This window comes from Chenopodium album, chromosome 1 (assembly GCF_948465745.1).
Source record: "Chenopodium album chromosome 1, dcCheAlbu1.1, whole genome shotgun sequence".
Lineage (NCBI taxonomy): Eukaryota > Viridiplantae > Streptophyta > Magnoliopsida > Caryophyllales > Amaranthaceae > Chenopodium > Chenopodium album.
The window spans coordinates 89,300,269-89,323,503 of record NC_137834.1 but is presented as its reverse complement, the minus strand read 5'-3'; the positions used below and the strand labels follow the sequence as shown (position 1 = coordinate 89,323,503).

General features: G+C 35.1%; 3 protein-coding genes across 3 annotated transcripts; all 3 read left to right on the top strand.

The window, feature by feature from the left end:
* The first annotated feature begins 1,953 nt into the window (after positions 1 to 1,953).
* Positions 1,954 to 8,477, top strand: LOC145562300 (protein S-acyltransferase 8-like). The gene is made up of 5 exons (XM_081622527.1): positions 1,954 to 2,351; positions 4,511 to 4,696; positions 5,772 to 6,068; positions 7,069 to 7,299; positions 7,756 to 8,477. Exons 1-5 carry the CDS (start codon positions 2,313 to 2,315, stop codon positions 8,227 to 8,229), a joined length of 1,227 nt encoding a protein of 408 aa, XP_081478653.1. The 5' UTR covers positions 1,954 to 2,312; the 3' UTR covers positions 8,230 to 8,477.
* A 1,161-nt stretch (positions 8,478 to 9,638) lies between these two features.
* LOC145625781 (uncharacterized) lies at positions 9,639 to 14,973 on the top strand. The gene is made up of 8 exons (XM_081678584.1): positions 9,639 to 9,899; positions 10,857 to 10,959; positions 11,966 to 12,073; positions 12,235 to 12,344; positions 12,789 to 12,896; positions 12,990 to 13,035; positions 13,236 to 13,367; positions 14,421 to 14,973. Exons 1-8 carry the CDS (start codon positions 9,691 to 9,693, stop codon positions 14,502 to 14,504), a joined length of 900 nt encoding a protein of 299 aa, XP_081534710.1. The 5' UTR covers positions 9,639 to 9,690; the 3' UTR covers positions 14,505 to 14,973.
* A 5,008-nt stretch (positions 14,974 to 19,981) lies between these two features.
* LOC145562292 (large ribosomal subunit protein uL3-like) lies at positions 19,982 to 23,053 on the top strand. Its single transcript, XM_081622518.1, has 6 exons — positions 19,982 to 20,069; positions 20,723 to 20,823; positions 21,294 to 21,404; positions 21,499 to 21,803; positions 22,040 to 22,449; positions 22,596 to 23,053. The coding sequence occupies exons 2-6, from the start codon at positions 20,739 to 20,741 to the stop codon at positions 22,852 to 22,854; spliced, it is 1,170 nt and encodes a 389-aa protein (XP_081478644.1). The 5' UTR covers positions 19,982 to 20,069; positions 20,723 to 20,738; the 3' UTR covers positions 22,855 to 23,053.
* The last annotated feature ends 182 nt before the right edge of the window (positions 23,054 to 23,235 follow it).

The window sequence follows — 23,235 nt, the reverse complement described above, 5'->3', positions numbered from 1 at the left end:
ATTACCTTGAGTTTTACGCACGATCAAGGTAATTTTCAATGTCCATCATCTTTAGAATCTCGTTAGGAAATTATTTTGAAATATTATGTGTCAAATACGTGCTTATGTAATTATATATGACGAGTGTGTTATCGTATGATATTATGGAATCATATATTATATATGAGTTTTCTATTTTGTGTACTACTATATGTAATTTCAAAAAAAAAAAAAATGATTATTTGTCATCGTATGAGTTTTTTTTTAAATATAAACTTGGGTATTGGATGATTGATTATACGTGATTGATGGTCTATATGTCATGTAGGATGACTATGGCCTAATAATACTGAAATTGAAGTATTGATACTTGAAATTAAATTGATTTGTGTAATACTTGTGTACAGTGTAGTTGGATGATATAATCTAATAAGATGTACAGTGAATTTAATTTAAGAAGGGAAATGAAACCCGAAAGGGTGAAGAACAGGTTGCCCACTAGTAGTTATGGTTGCTACTAGTTGGTTTAAATTATTGTATATTGTTGTTAGTCTTCCTCCTAATCACTGGGTATTAGTGAGGGGTGTGCACACTAGGGACATTCTGTTTTATTTTATGGCCAATTGGGGTGACGTGCGACCCTCTGTAAAGTAGGTGGTAACAGGGACTAGTCCCGGCTTACTGGCGTTCTCTTTCCCTTACTTAAATAAAGTAATAATATGTTATGTGACTATTTGAACTTGGTTGAGTATTAAAATATTTATGAGACTATATTATGTATAAACTGTTTTAAACTGAAATTTATTTATTTTACGGGATGGAGTTGGAATTACTCAGTTTATCTGATTTTTGGGAGTCTTCTCTCTTTTCTTGTTTCTGATTTATTTTGCAGGTTGGTAGAAAGGGTACTCGGTTACATGTGAGGAGACGTTAGAATAAACACGTAGCTAAGACAATTTAGTTTATCCCCGAATTTAATTATTTCCTCTCAGTTATTGGTTTCAAATAATTGCAGTTTTTGATGTAATGACTATTTTATTTTGCCACAACTTAGACCACTTAGTTATTTTAAACATTATTTTATTTTTGCTTTGCATTTATCTTCTACGGAAAATAAGTGTAGCAGTAACACTTCCAGAGTTTGATGGTTGGGTTTTTGAAAGTTAAAGGTTACTCGTATTGTTTTTTTTTAAAGACTCGAATTCTGGGGGTGTTACACTTTATCTTATAAAAATTTAGTTTAGCTCCGACCAGTTTAGCTCAATTCAGTAAATCAGGCTCTAAATGTTACAAGTTACAACAATGCTTTAAAAAATGCGTGAGACCAAACATATCCATGGTAGGTATAATCGAGTGCTCAATTATTACAACTTATTTCTTAGGTTGGGTCAGGTTAAATTAGATCGTATCACTTTTTGACATCTCTACTTTGTATACACATACTACTACGTAATAACTATATGTGTATAATCAACTATGCAAGTGTAAAAATAGAGAAACAACATTTAGAAATGTGTAACAAAATATTCAACTCAAATATAAAACTAGTTTGATTGTAAATGTGATCCTTGCTATATTTGATAATGTAGATGACATCCGATCTCAAATTTGCTCACCACACTCAAAAATTCAAAATGGGATTATTGTTACAAGAATTATTTTTTTTACTTTGTATTTTGAATATAATAAATATTCAACCCAAGCATTGATGGCCAATTGGCCATAGCCATGGGCAAACATTTCCACAAACCTCAATGACAACTGTCTTCTCAATACAAACAGATAATACAAACAATTTCCCTAAAATGCATTCTGTTCAAATCATTTTTCCACCATAGTTACCCCACCAAACAAGCACACAACCAAAGGGCAAAATCGTCTTTACAACTATCATAACAGACTGTATTATTAATTTATTAACAGCATTATTTCTTAATTTAATTTTTTTTTGTTTACACCCATACAGATACAGTATTATTATTCCCATTTTTTATCCTCCAAAAACATTCTTCCCCCTTCTTTTTTCTATAGATTTTATTAATCTTATTCCCTAATTTAAATTTTTTTTGAATTAGAAAAAATTTAAAAATAAATTTTGGAAAGAGTGGAAAAGCAGATAGTCTCAAAGGCAACAGAGCAAACTCATTACTGTCCTCAATCAATCAATTACTCTAATTTTCAGCGCATATTTTTTGAACCCTTAAACCGCCTTTCTCTCTCCTCTTTTCACGACTTCCAAGACTCTGAAGAATGAGCAGAAGCTACCACCAACAACAAGTTACGAATCTTCGATTCTCTATTGGTCTATTTCTTACTGATTTTCTTCTTTTCTGATGGCTAAGCGGGTTTATCAAGCTTGGAAAGGAAGCAATGTAAGATTGTTTTTTCTCTGTTTTTTAATTGTTATTTTGATAATTCTAGCTTAATTTTGCCTTAATTGTTCATGGGTTGTCTTAATTTGATGATAATTTATCTGGGTATTCCTTAATTTGTAATCTTATCTAGTGATTTTGTAACTTGGGTTACTGGATTTTGATGAGCTGGCGTCAATTGGAACCTTTTGATTTCTGCTTTTGACCACAATTTACGTGTAAATTTGATCTGGGTGTTTATAATTTCGTGTAATTTGATCTGGGTTTTACTTAATTTGCCCTTTTTGATGGGTGATTATGAACTGGGTAGTCTTAGGGTGCAGCAATTGGAAGGAACCCTATAAATATTTGTCAAATTATTATTTTTATAAAGGGAATTTTTGGTAGATACTGGCTTTGGATGGGATCTGAGTGGATTTTGAAGTGATGATGGTGTAGCTTTTAACACTGAATGGAAATGTTGTTGATGATTTCCGAGGGATTTTGTGTAACAATGAATTTACACACAGTTGTCATTTTAAGAGTAGACATGGATTTCTCCTTGTTACTTGATAAATTGATCATACCCCTGTACCACCTTTTCCGGCTTTTGTTCGAACTCCTGGCTTTCATGGCGTGATGCTTGGCAAGGAGTATAATTGTGCATTTCTCTGATATGTTGGCAAAAGAGTGGTAAGTAAGGGGGTGGTATGTGTACTATACTGGCGGGTTTCATGTTGATGTAGAATTGGCAACTGTTGAGGATTACGTTTAAGAACTAAAAATTTTATATACATCGACTGTACTGATTCCCAAGACAAATTTCAATCAACCCTGACAATTACTTGTCTTTCTTTTTTTGTGGGTGTTATTGGCTATTTCTATAGACTAGGGAAGATCGTGAGCTTATTTTAGTGAAGAGTGACCAAATGACTATAGCGCATAATTCATATCTAGAATGGAGAGAATTATGAATAGTTTTCTTGAGGAAATACAGAGATCCTTGTTACATCTTTTCTTTAAGTATCCAAGCTAGATAGGGTACATCTGTAATTCTTGCTGGATGAGCTTTTGTGATCCTCTGAAGGTTTTGGTGTGTGCCCAACAAGGGCTTTGTGGATCATGTATGTGGTTCCTTTAAAGATACTATCGCAGTGTCTAACTGTTGAAATAGAGTTCAATGTTTACAGCTACAATCACACATTCACACCCCTTGTTCATATGATTTGCTTATTGTATGATTGCTATCTGCTGATTTATTTCCTTTATTGTATTATGCATATCAAGACATGTGTGGTAAGAAATAAACTCAACAATTATAACATTCAAATGAGTAAAGGACAGTGGATGTGGGAATTCATCACATCTTGCTTTCCTTTTTTCTGTATAAAAGCTTTTCATTAGCATGACTTGCATGTTGGTGTATTACCATGTGAGTAACTGAGTATGTACTATGTAGCTGTTGTCTGCTACAAGCCAATTATCCATTATAAATATTTTTGGAAAGGTACCCAAGAACACCGTCAAAACCAGCTCTTGCTTTTAATTCATCCCATCCAAAGTTCAGATGAGGAAGCAAATTGCAAGTTCATCAATTATGTATTTTAGTCAGAGTTGAACTTGATACTTGATAGGCAATCATGACAATTTGATACTTGATAGGCAACCAATTAGAGGTCAAATATAGGTAGCTTTACCCCTATTCTATTGAAAGGCTTAGATCTAAAAGGTAATAGTTATTTGCTAACCAATGGTATATGAAAACACAAGCATGTTAATAGGATGATGTTTGGTTTATATAATCCACAAATTATTAAATCATTTGTCTCCATTTGAAATAAACTTGCTAAAACCCTTTCTATGTTTTTTTTTTTAGAACTCAAACTCCAAGCATATATGCCTTCTTATAAGGGATTATAGCTTATCAATCCTGTTTTGACGTATCTGTCTTTCTTGTAACTGCCTTTATGGAGATGTATGCCGTCCTCTGTGTTGCATGTTTCTTTTTAAGACTGGATCTTGTAGAACTCTTGGATGTCGTGTCACCTAATGTTTTGGAATTCTCTCTTGTGCAATACTTACTTCACCTAGTGTATTTTTGTACCCAATTATTTCACTTTGTTGACCCTCTAACTTTCATTATATTTCCCTGCATTGTTGGGAATTCTTGTCTGTTGCAGATTTTTTTATGCAGTGGGAGGCTGATATTTGGACCAGATGCTAGATCGCTTTCAGTGTCTGTATTGCTTATACTTGTGCCCGCAGTTATCTTTTGCACCTTTGTAGCAAGACATCTTCTCCATAAGTTCTCTTCGTATAATGCTGGATATGCAATTCTGGTGGTAGCCATCATCTTTACCATCTATGTTAGTCATCTAAACTTTTATTTATGTTATTTTAAGCTTTAGATTGTATTCCAATCACTTAATTAATTAATTTATTTATTTATTTTTTGGGTGAGATAAAACATTTGCTGAATCAATGATTCAAATGTACCTGGAGGGTCTGAGAATGTAGGGGTCTGCACATGTTTTCAGGTTTAAATGATCACTATTTGATTTAAAACATGACTAAATGAATTCTCTATTTATTATGGAGGAATCCTCATATTTTCAGTCTGAATTGAGCATTATTCGGCTGACTTTTAAACTGTCTGCCTGGATTTGGTACTCGGCTATAGACTATACTGGTTTGTAACACAGACATGGGTACAGGCTCTGGCATACACACTCACTTACACCATGCTATCCTCTTTCACTTCCCTGTTGCTCATGGTTTTCATGTGGAATATATGGATGAATATATATATTTAGTATATCCCTCTGCTTGCTTAGACTCTGAAGTTTGGAAGAGTCCAGGTGTTACAAAAATGATAGATAATGGGTTTGTAATGTACCTGAAGCATTATATGGGTTAATCAGTTAATGAACCTTGCACTTTTAGCCCCAAGTATGAAAAAAATTTAAGTAATAAAATAAACGCTTACTTGATAGCTTTGAAAGTTTGAAAGATCCTGGTTGCTCACCTTTCTCTGAGGGTCCGGGAATCATTGCCTTTTGTTCTCAATATAGTGTTTTAGTGCTTACCTTAAGAGAAAGGTGGTAGATCTGAAATCTGAGTAATCAATTGAAAGGTGACAGGTAGAGAACCTGAGGATTTTGATCATTTCAGAGAGCCACTTCAGTGGTGAGATTCTTTTGTTTATGGTTGAACTAATTCAGCATTGACAGAGATAGAGAGCATGTCGATTTGGGGGTGTGGGGGGCGTAGTTGAAAGTTAATATTTCACCATTTCTGGTTTCAGTTTTTGTTTCTGTTTCCATTTCTATATTTATAAGTTTCTGTGTCAGTGCTGCAAATGTTATAGAAGTCCATTTTTTTTGTGTGCCTTTGGCAATGTGGCATTTTTGGTTGATTTTATTACCCTGCTGATTATGACAGGTATTGGTACTTCTTTTATTTACTTCAGCCCGTGATCCAGGCATCATTCCTCGCAATTTACATCCACCAGAGGAAGAGTTTTGCTATGAATCTTCAGAGGCTGGCGGCAGGCCCACACCGAGTCTGCAATTCCCCCGAACCAAAGAAGTCCTTGTTAACGGTGTTCCTGTCAAGGTGAAATACTGTGAAACATGCATGCTATATCGTCCACCCCGATGTTCTCATTGCTCGATATGCAACAATTGTGTGGAGAAATTTGATCACCATTGCCCTTGGGTTGGGCAATGCATTGGAATGGTATGTAGCTAAAAATCTCAGTAATCCGACTTTTTTCAAGATTCATGGGACATTTGTAATGTGTTCTTATTTGTTATTATGTTTTTCACACATGCATCTCCCCTTGGTAATACTTGAATTTCCATGAAACTGATTAAAAATACCTGATGTAGTGTAGTTGGGTATGATATGCTTCATTTTAAAAAAAAAATTGTATAATCATTAAAAATGCTAGTCTTTTAGAATTGAAATGGTTAAGGTCGTTGTGCAAGTTTCTTCAATTATAGATGCCATGTCGTGTTTTCTGTAATGATTCGAAAGTAAAGATTCTCCGAGCTGGTTGATGCATCCATTTAACTTCAAAAACTATTTCATAGGTCAAAGCCTTGAGAAAGGCTCCAAGTTGATGTTATGTCCTGGTATGGTGTCTAGCCAATTTGCTGCTTTGTCTTACTTTGATGAATGAGACAGGATTGACCTTTCATTGGACCTCTTTTTTTTCTCCTTCCTTTTTTTTTTTTTTTTTTTTGTTCTTATTTGTGTTTTCCAAATTTAAATTGCTTAGTTCACTACTGTTGCTTGCCTTTTCGTTTTCTCATTTTCTATCCTCACTCTCAACCCCCCCCCCCCCCCTCTCTCTCTCTCTAGTTTCTTCCTCTCCTCTCTTTTCCCTTTATAGAGTTGAAGTTGAATAAATTTTCGTGATGTGCTATATTAGCATCTGGTGTAGAGCTCTCTGGAGGTTATTGTTTAATGTTTATGTTGCTAATTGTTGTCCTTAAATGTTTGAAGAAAGGTTATAAGATGCAAACTAGGGAATATAGATATACACATTGTTGCCCAATTCACATGTAAACTACTCTTGATGGTTGATTATGAGCTGTTTCTAAGAACTAGGAATTTTTTCCTATGAAAATCATGCATCTACTTTGATTGTTTAAAATGGGACCATGTTCTTTCTACTGTCCTCTAATAACATGTTTGATGCTTTGTTTGACACTGTATTTCTTGATTTTTGCAGCGCAACTACCGTTTCTTCTTTATGTTCATATCTTCTGCAACCCTTCTGTGCATCTTCGTATTTACACTGTCAGCTTTGTACATAAAATTTCTTGTGGATGAGCATCACAATGTGTGGAAGGCCATAAAAGAATCACCAGCCTCTGTTGTGCTAATGTCCTACTGCTTTGTTGCATTGTGGTTTGTTGGGGGTCTCACCGGCTTCCATTTGTACCTGATAAGCACGAACCAGGTAAATCTCACATCCCTCTTTACATTTTTTTCTTTATTACACGTCTCTGTTCCAATTTGCTTGTTTCATGGTTTATGTAATTTTTTTGGCATTGCCTTTCTGGCTTGACAACAATAGGTTTTCAAGTACCAACTGTATGAAGTCTGGCTTATAAGTGGCTGATCTTGTTTGTATGATGTGCTTTCATTTTGTCTGTTTTCCTATAATGAGTTTCTTTTTTAAAAAAAGCTAGATTTCTACATCAGGAAACAGGCATTGTTCATACGTGGGATCTGTTATTGATTGTTTCTGCAATCCTCGTCTTCGAAGCTGTAGATTTGGCACCATAATGTGACCCTCTCCCCCTTTTCCCACCCAAAGGAATAAAATTAGAAGTATCATAATATTATTGATTTGTATATGTTTTATTTTGGTAATTAGCTTTTAGCTACTTAATAATTGCATCTTTTTCCCCAGACCACTTATGAAAACTTCAGATACAGAGCAGACAACAGGCGAAATGCTTTTGACCGTGGTTGCATTTCCAATTTCTTTGAAGTGTTCTGCTCAAAGATTCAGCCTTCAAAGAACAAATTCCGTGCATATATACAAGAAGAGGCACCGAGGATACCCATGAGACCAATGCCTGAGGTAGCTGAAGAATTTGGTGAAGACAGGCGAACAAAAGTGGAAGATGATCTGGAAATTGGCGACGATATTCTGAAACTATCTCAAAGACGTGATTATTATGGGACTGATGATCTCAAAAGGAGAGGTAGCGATGGGTTTTCTCGTGAATCTGCTGAATCTGATTATAATAATTTGGGCTCAGAACTGCAAGCTTCTTTGAGTCAATTAGGGACGGAGCAATCTCGAAGAGCTGGAAGTTTTGGCACATCACCGCACATCCTTGCTTTCAATGCCATTGTCTCAGATAGTAAAAAACCTTGATGTTAACTTCTTGAGCATTGCTATTGATACTTCCATGTATTCTCTTTACTCATGTTCAGTTGAAAAACCATCAATTGTTAGCCACTATTTTTTTTCATCTTTTGGTTTTCGCTCAGATTGGGCTGGTAGGGTTGTAGGCAGGCTTGAGTTGGTGGGAGATGGTGGGCAAAACTCGGTATATATTTTCATGGATGAAAAACTTTCTATGTTGTATTTAGTTGAATTTGAAAGTATAGATTTACAAACAATTGATGTTCTAGAGATTCAATTCTTGATGTTTGTAAAACTTTCAAAGATAATTCTCTATGCATTATTCTGAAAATTGGTAACTTGTTATGTACTTAAAAATTTGACCTAACTTTCTATACCTCGCGTGCTACCAAATTAAAATTGCCTTATTATTTTTATTTTGTATACTTTACTACGTATAACTATATAAAAAAGATTAAAACTCCAATAAGTTTGAGGAGTTATTTCCGAAGTAAGGTAAAAGTCATAAGACGCTAGCTGTTGTTAGTCGTGAATAATCAAACTAAGCACCATAAGGAGGCGTTTGGTACGTGGGAATTGGGGATTGGGAATGGGAATTGAGGAGGTAGGAGTATATATTGTTCTGTTTGTTTTGTGGGAAGGGGAATTGTAGGTGGGATTGAGATTAGGGATGTCAGTTGGGCGAGTCAAGTAGGAGACCCGCCCCATCCCCGCCATGGGTGATGGGGCGGGGGTGGATTTTAAGTTGCACCCGCCCCATCCCTGCCCCGCCCCACCCGCCCCCACTTCGTACCCGCCCCATCCCCACCTCATACCCACATCTATATATCTTTTAAAGCAAAATTACATACTTTTATTCTATTTATAAAATAATCACATGAAATACAATATTAATTATAATACTTTGTACAACACTTATATTATAACACAAAAATGTGTATAGAATGTTTTATTTTATAATTCGTATTAATTATGTAAGATTGTGTATTTGAGATACGGATATTAGGTGGATCTTGGGTGGGGATTAGACGGGTCTTTGGTGGGGATGGATATCCAAGTGGGGGTGGGGCGGGGATGGTTTTGGAGTTGTACCCGGTGGGGCGGGGATGGAGATGAAAATTGGACCCGCCGTGGGGATGGGGATGAAAATATTAGGTGGGGATGGGGATGGGAAGACCAACATTCGCCCCGCCCGCGCCCCCCCCCCCCTCCCTGAGAATAAAGAGGAAAATACCATTTTACCATTAATAAAAGCTTAAGGATATAACATTAATAAGGGTGTTTTGGTAAATTACAATTTTATTTCCGATCAATTCCTTTGCAACCCAAACAGAAGGATTGTCAATATTTTATTGAATTTCCAATTATAAATCCCAATCTCAATCCTCATATTCTTATTCCAATTTACCAAACGCCCCTTAAAATTAATTAACGTTCAGACGATTCCGTGAGAGGGAGGAGTGAAAGAGAATGAGCGGGGAAGGGTTACCGACGAAGGAGGCAAACGTGCTGAAGGGACACGAAGGCGCAGTATTAGCAGCCCGCTTTAACGCCGACGGTAATTATTGTCTGAGCTGCGGCAAAGACCGCACCATTCGCCTTTGGAATCCTCACCGTGGTATTCACATCAAATCCTACAAATCTCACGGCCGTGAAGTTCGCGATGTCCACGTCACCCCGTATATTACTCCCTTTTCTTTTTTTTTCTTTAATTTATTATTTTCGCTAATTTTATGAAAATTATTATCTTTCATTGAGGTTTATGAATTTGGGATTTTATACATTATGTTTGTTGATTCTATGTTATGCAAATCATAATGCTGTTTTTTCTAGCTGAGGAGAACTATTCTTGTTGCTAGCTAAGTAATATTTCAGTGTATCAATGTTAGAGTTCATTATCCTAATTTCATGTCTTTTAATTGTTATGATTACGTTGAAGAAAGAGGAGAGGTGGTTTTAGAGGAGTTAACTCCTACTATTGCCAATTGGTTTTAGTATGGAAGCTCCGAAGCCTGGTTTGTTGACCAAACTCTACTTCTCCTTGTTCGGATTCCACAGGCCCATTTCATATTGTCTCGAAATTTAACTGATTAGAACTATTCTTGTTGCTAGCTAAGTAATATTTCAGTGTGATGATGATTTGGGAATTAAGTGCTAAGGATCCATATAGCTTGACAAAACATAACAGAACAAACTCTTATCTTGAAACAGTTATATATCAAAATAGATAACAAAAGATAGTGAGCCTTCATGTTGAGTTGAAATTATAAATTTTTCCCAGTGACCCATGAATTATGGTACTTGAATAGTGACATTATTGTTAACTAATAAGCCTTAAAGCAGCAACCAGCAATTTAGCTACAATTCTTGGTTTCTCTCGACGCAATGCCTACATCTTAAATTAATAATGGATGAGCACCCATTAGAGAAGACCTGTGTTCGGACTTCAGAACTTGGTGCATTTAGAAAAGTGTTTATAAGAACTGAAATTGTGGAAAAGATTTTTGCATGATTGAGGATTTGCCAAATTTGTAACAAGTTTCAAACCATTTTCAGCTTGGGTGTAAGGAATTTATCTGTCCTATGACATGCACACTTGACTTGGTTTGCTGAGCAATCATCAATGTCTATTTCAGGGACAACTCAAAGATTGTCTCATGTGGTGGTGACCGTCAAATATTTTACTGGGATGTATCTACTGGCAGGGTTATACGCAAATTCCGTGGACATGATAGTGAGGTAAGTTCAAACTGTACACACCTGTTTTTGGTTACCACTGAACTAGTTTTGTATCTCTTTAAATTGGTATCAATAGTGCGAATTATTATTTGAAGGAGAATAGGGGAAGGTAGGAGAGCGATGAGGGCTTGCAGTTCTTTACTATATCTTTCCCTGAAGGAACTGACCTCATTACTTTATTCAAATCGGGGAAAATGTATTTGTCACTCTCCTTTCGTCTTCTCTCCAAAGTATCCCATCCAAAAACACTGTAAAAGTACTGAAGTTGCGCTGTGGAATCAGAATGTCTTTTGATTTGTTGATTTGATGTGAATGTTACAGTTATAAAAGGAAGGAGGACTTAGGAAAAGGAGATGACTCTTTTTTTCAACCATTTCATAAACAGATCATGTTTCACACAAATCACAAGTTTTTCTCCCTTCCTCTCCTATTGGTCATAACTCATAACACCCTTTATCCTGGGTCTTGAAAAGCAACGTGTTATGTTGGAGGATTGTCATTAAAGCTTGAGGTCACAGCTCAGCCCTTTGATTAACCAATTGAACTATGTTAGGGGATTCAATATCTATGTTGCAGAAATCTGCTTGTTAAGCATCAGAATTTCCTTTGTGGTGTTGATTTGTCATTCTTCTCTCATTGCAATAATATGATGGACTTTTAATTTCCTATTCCGCAACTTGTGTCTAGTTGTTAGATTATGAATGTTGTTTAACGCATTTGTTGATGCTAATCAGAAGAGCTCATGTAAGCTTGGGGAATTGAGAACCATCTTGTTGTTTAATCCTTCCTCAATTTGCTCATTATGTTTTGCTATGAGAAATTTCCAGCGTCAATTAATATACTAAGTATATAACTTCAAGGCTTGGTTTCTATTTGACTGGTCTAATTACCCTTTGTCCCTATAAGAAATGGATAGTTTTACCACCTTTGCATAGACATCCTATGATATGTTTTTATGTCTGTTGCTTCATGAATGGGAGAGCTTCTTAACCTCTTTTTTTTCCAGGTAAATGCGGTGAAGTTCAATGAGTATTCATCTGTTGTTGTATCAGCTGGGTATGATCGTTCCGTGCGTGCTTGGGATTGTAGATCTCATAATACTGAACCGATTCAGGTTGGAGTTCCTCTTTTCAGTTGATTGTCTCTTCTCAATTCTGTCCCTTTATAGTGCTTGAGTTGTTTCTGTGCTTTGAAGTTTGAATAATCGTATTGTATTACTTTGTTATGGTAGTCATCTGTTTGATTCTATGACATATATGTTGCTTGTGATTCTAGATCATTGATACTTTTCAAGACAGTGTTATGTCAGTATGCTTGACAAGTACTGAAATTATTGCTGGAAGCGTTGATGGGACTGTCCGAACATTTGATATTCGCATTGGTAGGTATGTACATTGATTTATATCAAGTTAGGATCAGTAATAACTGGCAACTACATAAATTGTTTGCGAAGTGCTCCATATGTTTTTTCTCAGCCCATTTGGTAGGCGGTAGTGAACTAGTGAGTGGTCATATACATGTAATAGTAATCAATTTGTTTGTATTTGTATAAGGAAAGTTTCATGTCCTTGTCCATAGTAATGCAACTCTATCCCCAATTATTTTTATGTATGTGTTGAGTGGCGACTAGGGGTAATGGATTAAGAGTGATAATGGGAATTTAAAAATAAATCCACCCACTGGAAGGTCGAGAAGCTTTACCGTGACAGTGACATGGGACTTTCCTTGCAAGATTACATATATTCTCATGACCACCATCACCGCCTACCACACCCCTATTATCTAGTAACAAGATAGGATTATAATTTCGTTTTTCTGGATATAAACAGGGAACTATCTGATAACTTAGGACAACCTGTCAACTGTATTTCATTGTCAAATGATGGTAACTGCACATTGGCCAGTTGTCTAGATTCTACTTTACGTCTTCTTGACAGGTGTGTTAATTACCTTCCTCATGTTGGTCTAATTGTATAAGGTTTGAGCTGGAAAATTTTCTGTTAATGCATTAAATGATTGTTAAATAATAGGACTTCTGGGGAGCTACTTCAAGAATACAAAGGCCATGTGTGCAAGGTTTGCATGCCATTTTACCCTTCTTAAGAAAGTGCACTGCAGTAGTAATCAACTAATCATCTTCCGCATTATTTGATAATTATCCATATTTCTGAATATTGTTTTTCTACTCTCATTAGTGTAATTTTCTTATGATTTGATTGGTATTTCCCATTGTATATCTTGATTAATATTTGTATTCCTTGTTTTTTGGACATTAGTCATACAAATTGGACTGCTGCCTGACCAATAGTGATGCTTATGTGGCTGGTGGTTCGGAGGATGGCTATGTTTTCTTCTGGGATTTGGTGGATGCTTCTGTGGCGTCGAGATTTCGTGCTCATGCCTCAGTGGTAATTATCTAGTACATGCTTATTCTTGTTTGTACATGATTCTTGCTAACTGGTCGTATCTCTTAAAGAAAAAAAGCATATAAAGTTATGTCTCACATTCCCCTGAAGTCAGCAAATGTTTCCTGGTTCTGTGGTGCTGATGTTGAGAGATATGTCACAATCAGACGTTATTGAACTGTAAATAATACGAGTATATAATTATCTTCAACAGTGAAGAGATTTTTTTAGTGTCTTGGCTCTGAAAGCAACCTTTTCACCATAGATCTATTTTTAGTTGGAATAAAAATCATAGCTCTTGCTCATCAGCCCATTCTCCAGTTTATTCTAGTGAACGCTTGTTAACTGAACCCAAATCCGTGGCAGTAAATAAATTATGCACCCAAGACCTAAAGCTACTTCAGCCAATGTGGCATTGAGTATGCACGCTCTAAATTGCCTTAAGTGGGTTGGAGAGTTGGCAACTTGATATCGTGAATGTTATTGTATAGTTTACTTACTAGATGTGGTTTTGTCTTTTTTTTTTTTTTTTTTTTTTCCATCCACTAAATGTTCCAGCTGACAGTTATGCATTGTAGGTTCCCATAGGAACAGAACACTTCATGAACTGCTTCTATTTAACTTTCTCTTGTGTGTTTTAGCTTTCCTACCATGGCCCTGCTAAATACTACTCCATACTACACTTCACAATGTGCATCTACTTACTTAAAGTTTCCTTTCCCCTGTCCAGCTTAGCAATGCCTTGTCAGTTTTAAACCCCAACACATTCTTACTTTCCAAAGTGAATACCAACAAAACTAGCAACTCCTTATTTTGTGTGCATAACCTTAAAGGACACTTACTTTGGAATGGAAGGCATATATTTTTGCCTGGTCCTATGCCGCTGGTTGAATTCAGCAACTTGGATATTTTGACAATTATTTCTACTGTATGTTGTTGGCTCATTGCTCAGATGTCTATTAAAATGCTGTTATTGTAGATTTAGTCATAAAACCCTACATTCTGATTTCTGAATATACTGATTTATTGACAAGGACTCCTGCCCTATTTAACCAGGTTACAAGTGTAAGCTATCATCCGAAGGACAACTGTATGATAAGTGCCTCCGTTGATGGAACCATCCGTGTCTGGAAAACGTGAGAAAAAGCATGAGGACACTGACTCCTACCATTGTTTGGCCCTTCGGTTTTATCAGACAAGCTCAATACTTACGTGTGCTGCTGCAATCTAATGCTATTGTCCTTTCAACTTTGTCAACATCTATCCAAGTGATGAACCAACGAAGTCCAGTTCTACGGTGATCACTATTGTTGTCATCTACTCCAACTCCCTCTCGGATGCTTGGTGTTGAGTTTCGATCTAGTACAGCATAGTTTGTGTTGTACGAACTCTCAATTGTTTTACCGGGTTATGATGAAGTGTAAGAAACGAGCATCGATCCCCTATAACGGACTACTGAATCGTCCCTTAATCTCTATTACTTTGTAATTGTAGAAAACACGATAACTTGTACACAATGTTAATCACACTCAAGAGTAAGGAAAAAGAAATATCATAGGGCTTTTTGGTCAATAAACACGCAAAAAAGAAGACTTTCTTTTTGGATTTAGGGTTTGAAGCGAGTTCAAAGAAAGAAAGTCTAATTCCTTGGCTACGAAGTTCTTGATAACTTTAATTGAATAAAAAAGTAAAAGTAAAAGTAAAATTAAGGAGCATGCAGAGACACACACTGAGAATATACATTAGTTTTAGTGCTACTTGAGGACTAACAAATTTGTTTTCCTCTTTTTAAGTACCTTACTATAATACATTATGATTTATGAAAGATTAAATTAACGGACCAAATCAAGGCAACACGAGTTGTAGAATCAATCAAAGATATTCCTATTGTAGTATTGTCATCAATGTCGTGGTACGGTGATGCCGATGATACGATTTAGTGGTCAGATTGATAACACGGTATATTATAATATTTTCTTCAATTTAGTATCTACGATGTTAGTTTAAATTATACGATCATAAATGTTTTTTGAGAAGACATCTATGAGATACAGATTTGAGAAATTTAGTAAGCAATGAGATATAGATTAACAACATTAGATCCAAACGCTTTTAAAAGAATCACTCGTATTATAATTACTACAAACTCGAAAAATAAACAAGTAGCAACAAGCCGAACCATTATTCATAAAATCATACTCGTTTTAAGAATGTTAATTCATAATTTGTCATTGTCATATTTACATTATAATGCAGAAATTCTCCATACTAATTAATTCAAAACTCAAACTTAGCTTCAATTAGTAAAAGATACCAAAATCCACGCTAATTACATTGTTATAATTATACTTAGTAGCATATAATTAATTATATAGTTGCATAATAATTAACAGGCTTAGTAAGATTATACAACTCAACAACAGAACGATACCTCCTATTTTTCTTTCTTCGATAATCAACATCTTCTAATTCTCCTGCCACGTCACAACCTAACGACGATAACCTCAACGATATTATCCTCTTCTTATTATTATTAACATCCTTTTTTCCGTTCTTACTCTTGTTGTTGTTGTCGTTGTTGTTGTTGTTGTTGTTAAACTCGACACGACGATGTTTAACACCATCAACGTTGTCGAGGTGGTGGTTGTTATTACAACTACCGGAGCTACTCGTTGTCGCCGTGGTTGCGGTCATTGTTGTTTCACCTTCGCTTAGCTGAACTAGCTGCCGTGCCACCTCCATGTCTAAGTCCGTTACATAAAGTTCTTCCATGATTATATTAAAATTTTCTTATACTAAAGTTTGATCGAATATTATTTTTTTGTTTGATGTATAAATATATGGTAAGGCGGTGTTGAGGGTTAAGGTAGAGGAGAGAGAAAGAGGAAGAAGCGTAGAAAATACAAGGAAGAAAACAAGGAAGGGTGTATCGCATGTTTTGGAAATTTATATTTATAGTATTATTATTTTTATTATTAAATTAAAATTAAGATAAAGAATAAAAGAGGAGGTGGAAATAAGGATTTAACACGCAAATTAACGTCTATTTCTTGGCCTAATTAATTAAATTGAGAACACGTCATGTAAAATTATACCGACTTAAAACTCTTTGTAGTCCGTTTGTTTTTATAATTTACTTTATCTGCGAAACTTTCAAGCCAAGGCAACTCTCTTTTAGCCTTTTCAAGTATCATGATCTCATTATTTTTATTTATTTTATCTAGACTTTCGAAGAATTTTTCAAGATTATTCAAATACAAAGTATATATTTGTGTATATTAGTAAGGAGTAAACCTTTCATTATTTTTTTTTGTTGGTTTATATCTAGTCAAATGATGTGAGAATAATTAATGCATTATAATCTCATGTTCAAAAGTTGGTAGTATATTGTTTAATGATCATGTGTTGTAGTTTTAATACAAAATTTATGGTTATTAGGCCATTAACATATAAATACCTCACACAAGCTAAGGACCTATATTATTGCTAAGTTCATCGATAACACGAATTCACAATAACTTAAATAATTATGACAGATTAAATCAATATAGAATGTATCTATTGTACTCGTACTTATTAACTTGAAATAATAATGTAAAAAGTTGTCCTTATTGGCTTTCAAAAAAAAAAGTTGTCCTTATTGAATGATATCGTATTAATTGTTTTAAGTTTGTCTATAGTGCATTCGTACAAGCAATAAGTTACATCCGATAATTATACTACATAGTATACTACATCAACTAAATGTATGTAATGTACATATATATTAGCTAGCTTTAAAAGGAATAAGCTAATCGCCCTTAAAAAATCTTGAATACAATGTTTGAGGAACTTATAGAGGGCAGAATTAGGCCGACAATTTATTAGAATTACTTATATTAAAAATCAGATTAAGCCAAAGTTCTGTTGTAATAGTTAAGGGAAAAGATCGAGCTCATACAAACCCCCAATTACCTTATTCAAATCTAGCCACTGAATGAGTTACCATGTTGTCAATCCTCTTAATATAAAATGAATAAAAAACATTTATTAAAGTCGATAAGTTGTGAATATAATCCTAAATCAGCCACCGTGGAGAGTACAGAGTAGCCTTGTGTACAAATGTTGATCACCCTAGTCACGGAAGCGTACGAGTCCCTCCAGCCAATCTTTCGATCGAAGCACCCAATAACCTTCGAGTAACCCGGAGACCAGACCTTGCTGCAGTAAACCCACACTACTTCCACCCTTCGGATTGTAAATTCAGTATTCAAATTAAAGGGAGAATATATTGTTGTTACAATATAATGTACGTTCTATTTTTTTTTTTTTTTAAAAAAAAAAAGTAGAAAAATAGGTTAATTGATTGATTATTGTAAAATTTCAAGAACCTAAAGAAGACTCAAAGATTGACTTAATCTATATTCTATATTCCCAATTTTGAACCTTGAGATTCAAACTTCTCCTTAAGTGGGCCAAAGTTTAATCTTGAATTCTCAAACAACTTCACATCATTAGTTGCTGAATTCTCAAACAACTTCACATCATTTGTTATATAAGTCTTTTTAGAATTGTGGCATTTAATTTAGGGTATACGTTGTAATTTGATTAGTCAATGAGGCATATATAAGGTCCTTAAGCTAGTATTCTAGTGTAACTAGCTAAAGAGTATCTTCAACATCTCCCTAAGTAGCATATATGGAATCTTCGTTGCTAGCAAATTGGTCAAAAGTGAGCTTAATTCAACATTATGACATTTATATGTTTGTTCCTTAACGTATTAGATGGGTATTTGGCTAATTATGTCGAGTATTGACTTGGAAAAAAAAAAAAAAAAAAAAAAAAAGCATAATCTATATCTATACTTAATATTTAAAAAGACAAACCACAATTACCTATATGACACATGTCATCATAATTTACCCATATGCCACATAACACATCTATTAATATTTTCTCTTTGTACTCCCTTTTAAAGTTAAAGATAAACTAAAATGTTATTAAATGCTAAAGTCTTTGTGCATTTCTAACTTGCAATTTTGAGTAAGAAAATAAATGTTCCATTTTCACAATTAAAAAAAATAAAAAATAAATAAATAAAATAAAATTGTACTCCTCTCTATACCCTTTTTAATGTAAAAGTTAAAATAATAAATTATTTAATGTTAAAATCTTTATGTATTTCTAACTTGCAAATTATAAGTAAGAAAATTAAGCAAATTATAACAAAAAATCACAGACACATACAAGACAAATAAGCAACACATTTCAAGAAAAATAAAATGAGCTACAACCCGTCCGTTCGTTGAACGAGCCAAAATGCTAGTTATGTTCAAAGAGTGTAGATAGCAACTAAATTGGTTAGGTTCTAGAGCTTGAGTCGGCATTAAAACAATTAGACATACAAGAGATCAAAAACCTCTTCCAAATCAAGAAAATTAATAGAGGATTGTCGATATTAATGATTTTAGGTGGGTACTCCATACAACAATTTTATACATTGTATATCATAATGACCAAACACATTTTTTTAAGCATAACTGCTGTTGATTATGTGTTGAACTGGTCAGTGGATCCGGTTCGGGTCAGATTTCGGGTTATGCTTAGAAACAATACAAATACTGTAAAACTTAACATTATTAGGAAATATGAAATTTTGGTCAAATCGGGTCAAATTCGGGTTCGGGTCGGATCGGGTTCGGGTTTCTCTCAGTGCCTTCGGGTCGGGTTTGTTCGGGTTATCGAGTCGAGTCAGGGATTGCCAGCCCTAGTCCATGATTTTAGAGGAGTGGCCAACTAGCATTACAGACAACATTATATGAATATGGATTGGTTGCCTCCCCTACCATCCCTCGAGTTTTCAACACCATACCCTGAAATCTCGATTCAAAAGTGGTATAATATGCGTTGAATTATGTATTATCGCCTTCGATTTTGGCCCTGAAAAACAATGTTAGTTATTCTAAGATAGATTATGCATTGAGATGCTTCCTGAGGTATTGGGCCCCGAGAGACACACTTGGTGCCCAAAACCATGTCAATATAAAATTCAATTTTATTTTATCTTCTTAACATGTGATAGGATAGAGAATGAGACTATTCCATGAAACAGATGATAATTCTCGCGTGGTCTCTTGGGTGGTTGGTATGATCCACTTTGCTTTTTAAGTATTAATTTATCCGATTATGGACACACTCATATCAATTAACTCAAGACCATCACAACCTTTACTAGATGGAGATCAAGTATAATTACGAAATTGTTAATTTTTATCACTAGTATGGAACTCTAGGTGTGAATTTTGCTTTACGAGAATGAGTAATAGATTCGCAAAATAATAAAACTTCACCAATCACCCGACTAAGCAATTCAAACCTGAACTCTACCCAAAATCACTTTACCCACACATTTGATATAAACGAATTAGGACAAGACCTAAACCCAAGCCAAAAGGTTTTTTTTTAATAGATTCCATTCGAAACTACCTCAGATGATATTTTCAAGTTCTAAACACCCACTTGGGCCCAATAGCTATTACGAAGTCTCTCTCACCCAGCCCAATAAAATTGAATAAAGTCCAGCCCATATAAACGGAACCCTAAAAATGGTTTTGAGGCTTTCTCTCTATTTATCAGCCAAAAAATAATCACAGTATAAATTGCTCGCAACTAGGGTTTTAGCTGACCTCTCACTTATTTTGGTTTATCGCAGTCGCTGGGACTCAGGTTCTCTCTCTCTCTCTCTCTCTCTCTCTCTCTCTCTCATCTTCTCTCATTCGCACTTTCTCTGAAATCTCTGTAATTTGCTTCTTTCTTCGATTTAATTCATTCGATTTATGCTCTAATGAATGATTGATTGTTTCGTGTTCATTTCATCATCTGTTTCATTTTTGTTTTTGATTGATGTTTTGTTGAATGAAGTATTAATTATATTGAGTTATTGTTGATTATCGGCTTGTTAATTTTCTCATTTCCTCGAATTTGGATCTGTTTTTGTGCTTAGATTAGTGAGTTGTTTGATTATTTGAAATCATTGAAATGTATGCCTTTTTTATAATTCACTTAATTTGTAAGTGTAAATACTATGAAATTTAGTATTAGATGAACATTGTTCTAATATGAATATAAATGTGGTATTTTTATCATCTTAATATGTGAGAATTTCTGATTAGGGTTTTGATTAGAATGAATGCACCGCTTAATGAACCCTAATTGAATTTCTTTTTGTGTTTGTTTTTTATTAGAATCTTTTGATTTATGTATACTTTGCATATAATAATTAAAGAATAATTTTTTGAAGAACTTGAACACTTTTGATTATTACCCAGATTGTGGTTAGTGTTGTTTATCTGATTAATTTGTGATACATGTAAACGCAGGTAAGAAAAAAGTAAGATGTCTCACAGGAAGTTTGAGCACCCCAGACATGGTTCCCTTGGGTTTCTTCCCAGGAAGAGGGCAGCTCGCCACAGAGGAAAGGGTAAGAATTTATACCGTTTACTCTGATATGTCAATTAGTTATAATTATTGTTTAAGCTCGGAATTGAATCGAATTGTATATCGAGTAATTATGCATTGTGTTACAGTGTTACATTTCATGTTAATATAACCAGTTAGTCTTATATTTGTCATATATTTACATGTTTAATGCATTGTATTGGAGTTGATTTATGAGTGATCGTGATTTTAGATTGAAAATTTTATTGATTGTATATCAACTATTATGTACTGTGTTTTGATTAAGATAGTTTGTGTTCAATTAAATAAGTAATTAATCTTAATGTTCAATGGAAATGTATGTGTTTGCCTGAATTTGGCCTAAATCTGTGATTTATTTTGCTGTCTTATTTTAATAAGCTTTGTTGTCGTGTGATTTGTATCAATTTTTTATTTTGGCCTGAATACTATGGAAGCTGACACTTTCTTGAACTCTTTTCATTTTATTTACAGTGAAGGCTTTCCCCAAGGATGATCCCAGTAAGCAACCACACCTAACTGCCTTCCTTGGCAACAAGGCTGGTATGACCCACATCGTGAGGGAGGTTGAGAAGCCAGGGTCAAGTAAGTTATATGTTTATAATTATTTTGAATAACAGCAATTTTGTATAGTGATCTCTGTCTCTAACGTTGCTCCTTCGATTATTTTGTATTGTAGAGCTTCACAAGAAGGAGACCTGTGAGGCTGTCACAATTATTGAAACCCCTCCTTTGGTGGTCGTCGGTGTTGTGGGTTACGTCAAGACTCCTCGTGGTCTTCGTACATTGAACACTGTATGGGCCCAGCACTTGAGTGAGGAGCTCAGGAGAAGGTTCTACAAGAACTGGTCTAAGTCCAAGAAGAAGGCATTCACCAAGTACTCTAGGAAATACGAGAGTGATGAGGGCAAGAAAGACATTCAATCCCAGCTTGAGAAATTGAAGAAGTATGCTAGTGTTATCAGAGTTTTGGCTCACAATCAGGTGAAAACATGCTCTCCATCTAGGAAATTACTTTTTAAATTTTAAGTGTGATGACAGTTGCATTTATTTAGAAATGATACTTTTACTAGTTTCATTGGAGAGTGAAAGCAGTTTTATTAATTCATATAATCATATTGTGGCCTATCCTTTGCAAATTTGGTTGTTTGTAACCTTATAGCCATTCGTATGTTGCGTGGTCCCCAGTAATTTAACTTTTGTTGATTTTGGACTTTCAGGTTAGGAAGATGAAGGGTTTGAAACAGAAGAAAGCCCATCTGATGGAAATTCAGGTTAATGGTGGTACCATTGCCCAAAAGGTTGACTATGCCTATGGCTTCTTTGAGAAGCAGATTCCAATTGATGCTGTGTTCCAAAAGGATGAGATGATTGACATCATTGGTGTCACCAAGGGTAAGGGTTATGAAGGTGTCGTCACCCGGTGGGGTGTTACTCGTCTTCCCCGTAAAACTCACAGGGGTCTGCGTAAGGTTGCTTGTATTGGTGCATGGCATCCTGCTAGGGTCTCATACACTGTCGCCAGGGCTGGTCAGAACGGTTACCATCACCGTACTGAAATGAACAAGAAAATCTACAAGCTCGGTAAGAGTGGTCAGGAGACTCACAATGCAATGACTGAGTATGACAGGTTAGTTTGTTACAATCTCATTTCAAGAAATCTTAGATTATTATACACTTCTGTTAATGAATTCATTTATCCACTATGTTGTCTGAATGGTATTTTGTTTCATTTCTTCATTCTGATGGTATCCTTTCATTTATGTCATAAATCAGGACCGAGAAGGATATTACTCCAATGGGTGGTTTCCCTCATTACGGTATTGTGAAGGATGATTATATTTTGATTAAGGGCTGCTGTGTTGGTCCTAAGAAGAGAGTGGTGACCTTGAGGCAATCTCTCCAAAAGCAGACATCTCGTGTTGCCCTTGAGGAGGTCAAGCTCAAATTTATTGATACATCCTCCAAGTTTGGCCATGGTCGTTTCCAGACCACCAGTGAGAAGCAAAAGTTTTATGGTCGTCTTAAGGCTTAAGTAGTATTACAGTCAGTTGTTGCGGGCTTGTAGTTCTCCTTGTTAAGACTTCTCTTCACCCCCCTCCCTAAGTTAGTATTTTTGCAGAAAATTGATGAGTGAACTGTTGTCAGCTACATATTTCATTTTAAGGTTTTTTTCCTTGCTGTGGACATCTGAAATTTTGCTGTTAATTAATGGTTACTTTATAGTTGGTTTACTCTATATTTTGTTGTCATATGAGTACAAATTATATCGATTGCGGAATGAGGTTTTGGTTTTAATACGTTTGATGTTTTTTTCACCCATAACTCTAGATTTGGGATTGAAGTTTTGTTTGTTATTAAGTCAACAGTCAAGCTACAAGTCTTGTAGGTTTTCTGAGGAAAGATGGTCGAAATG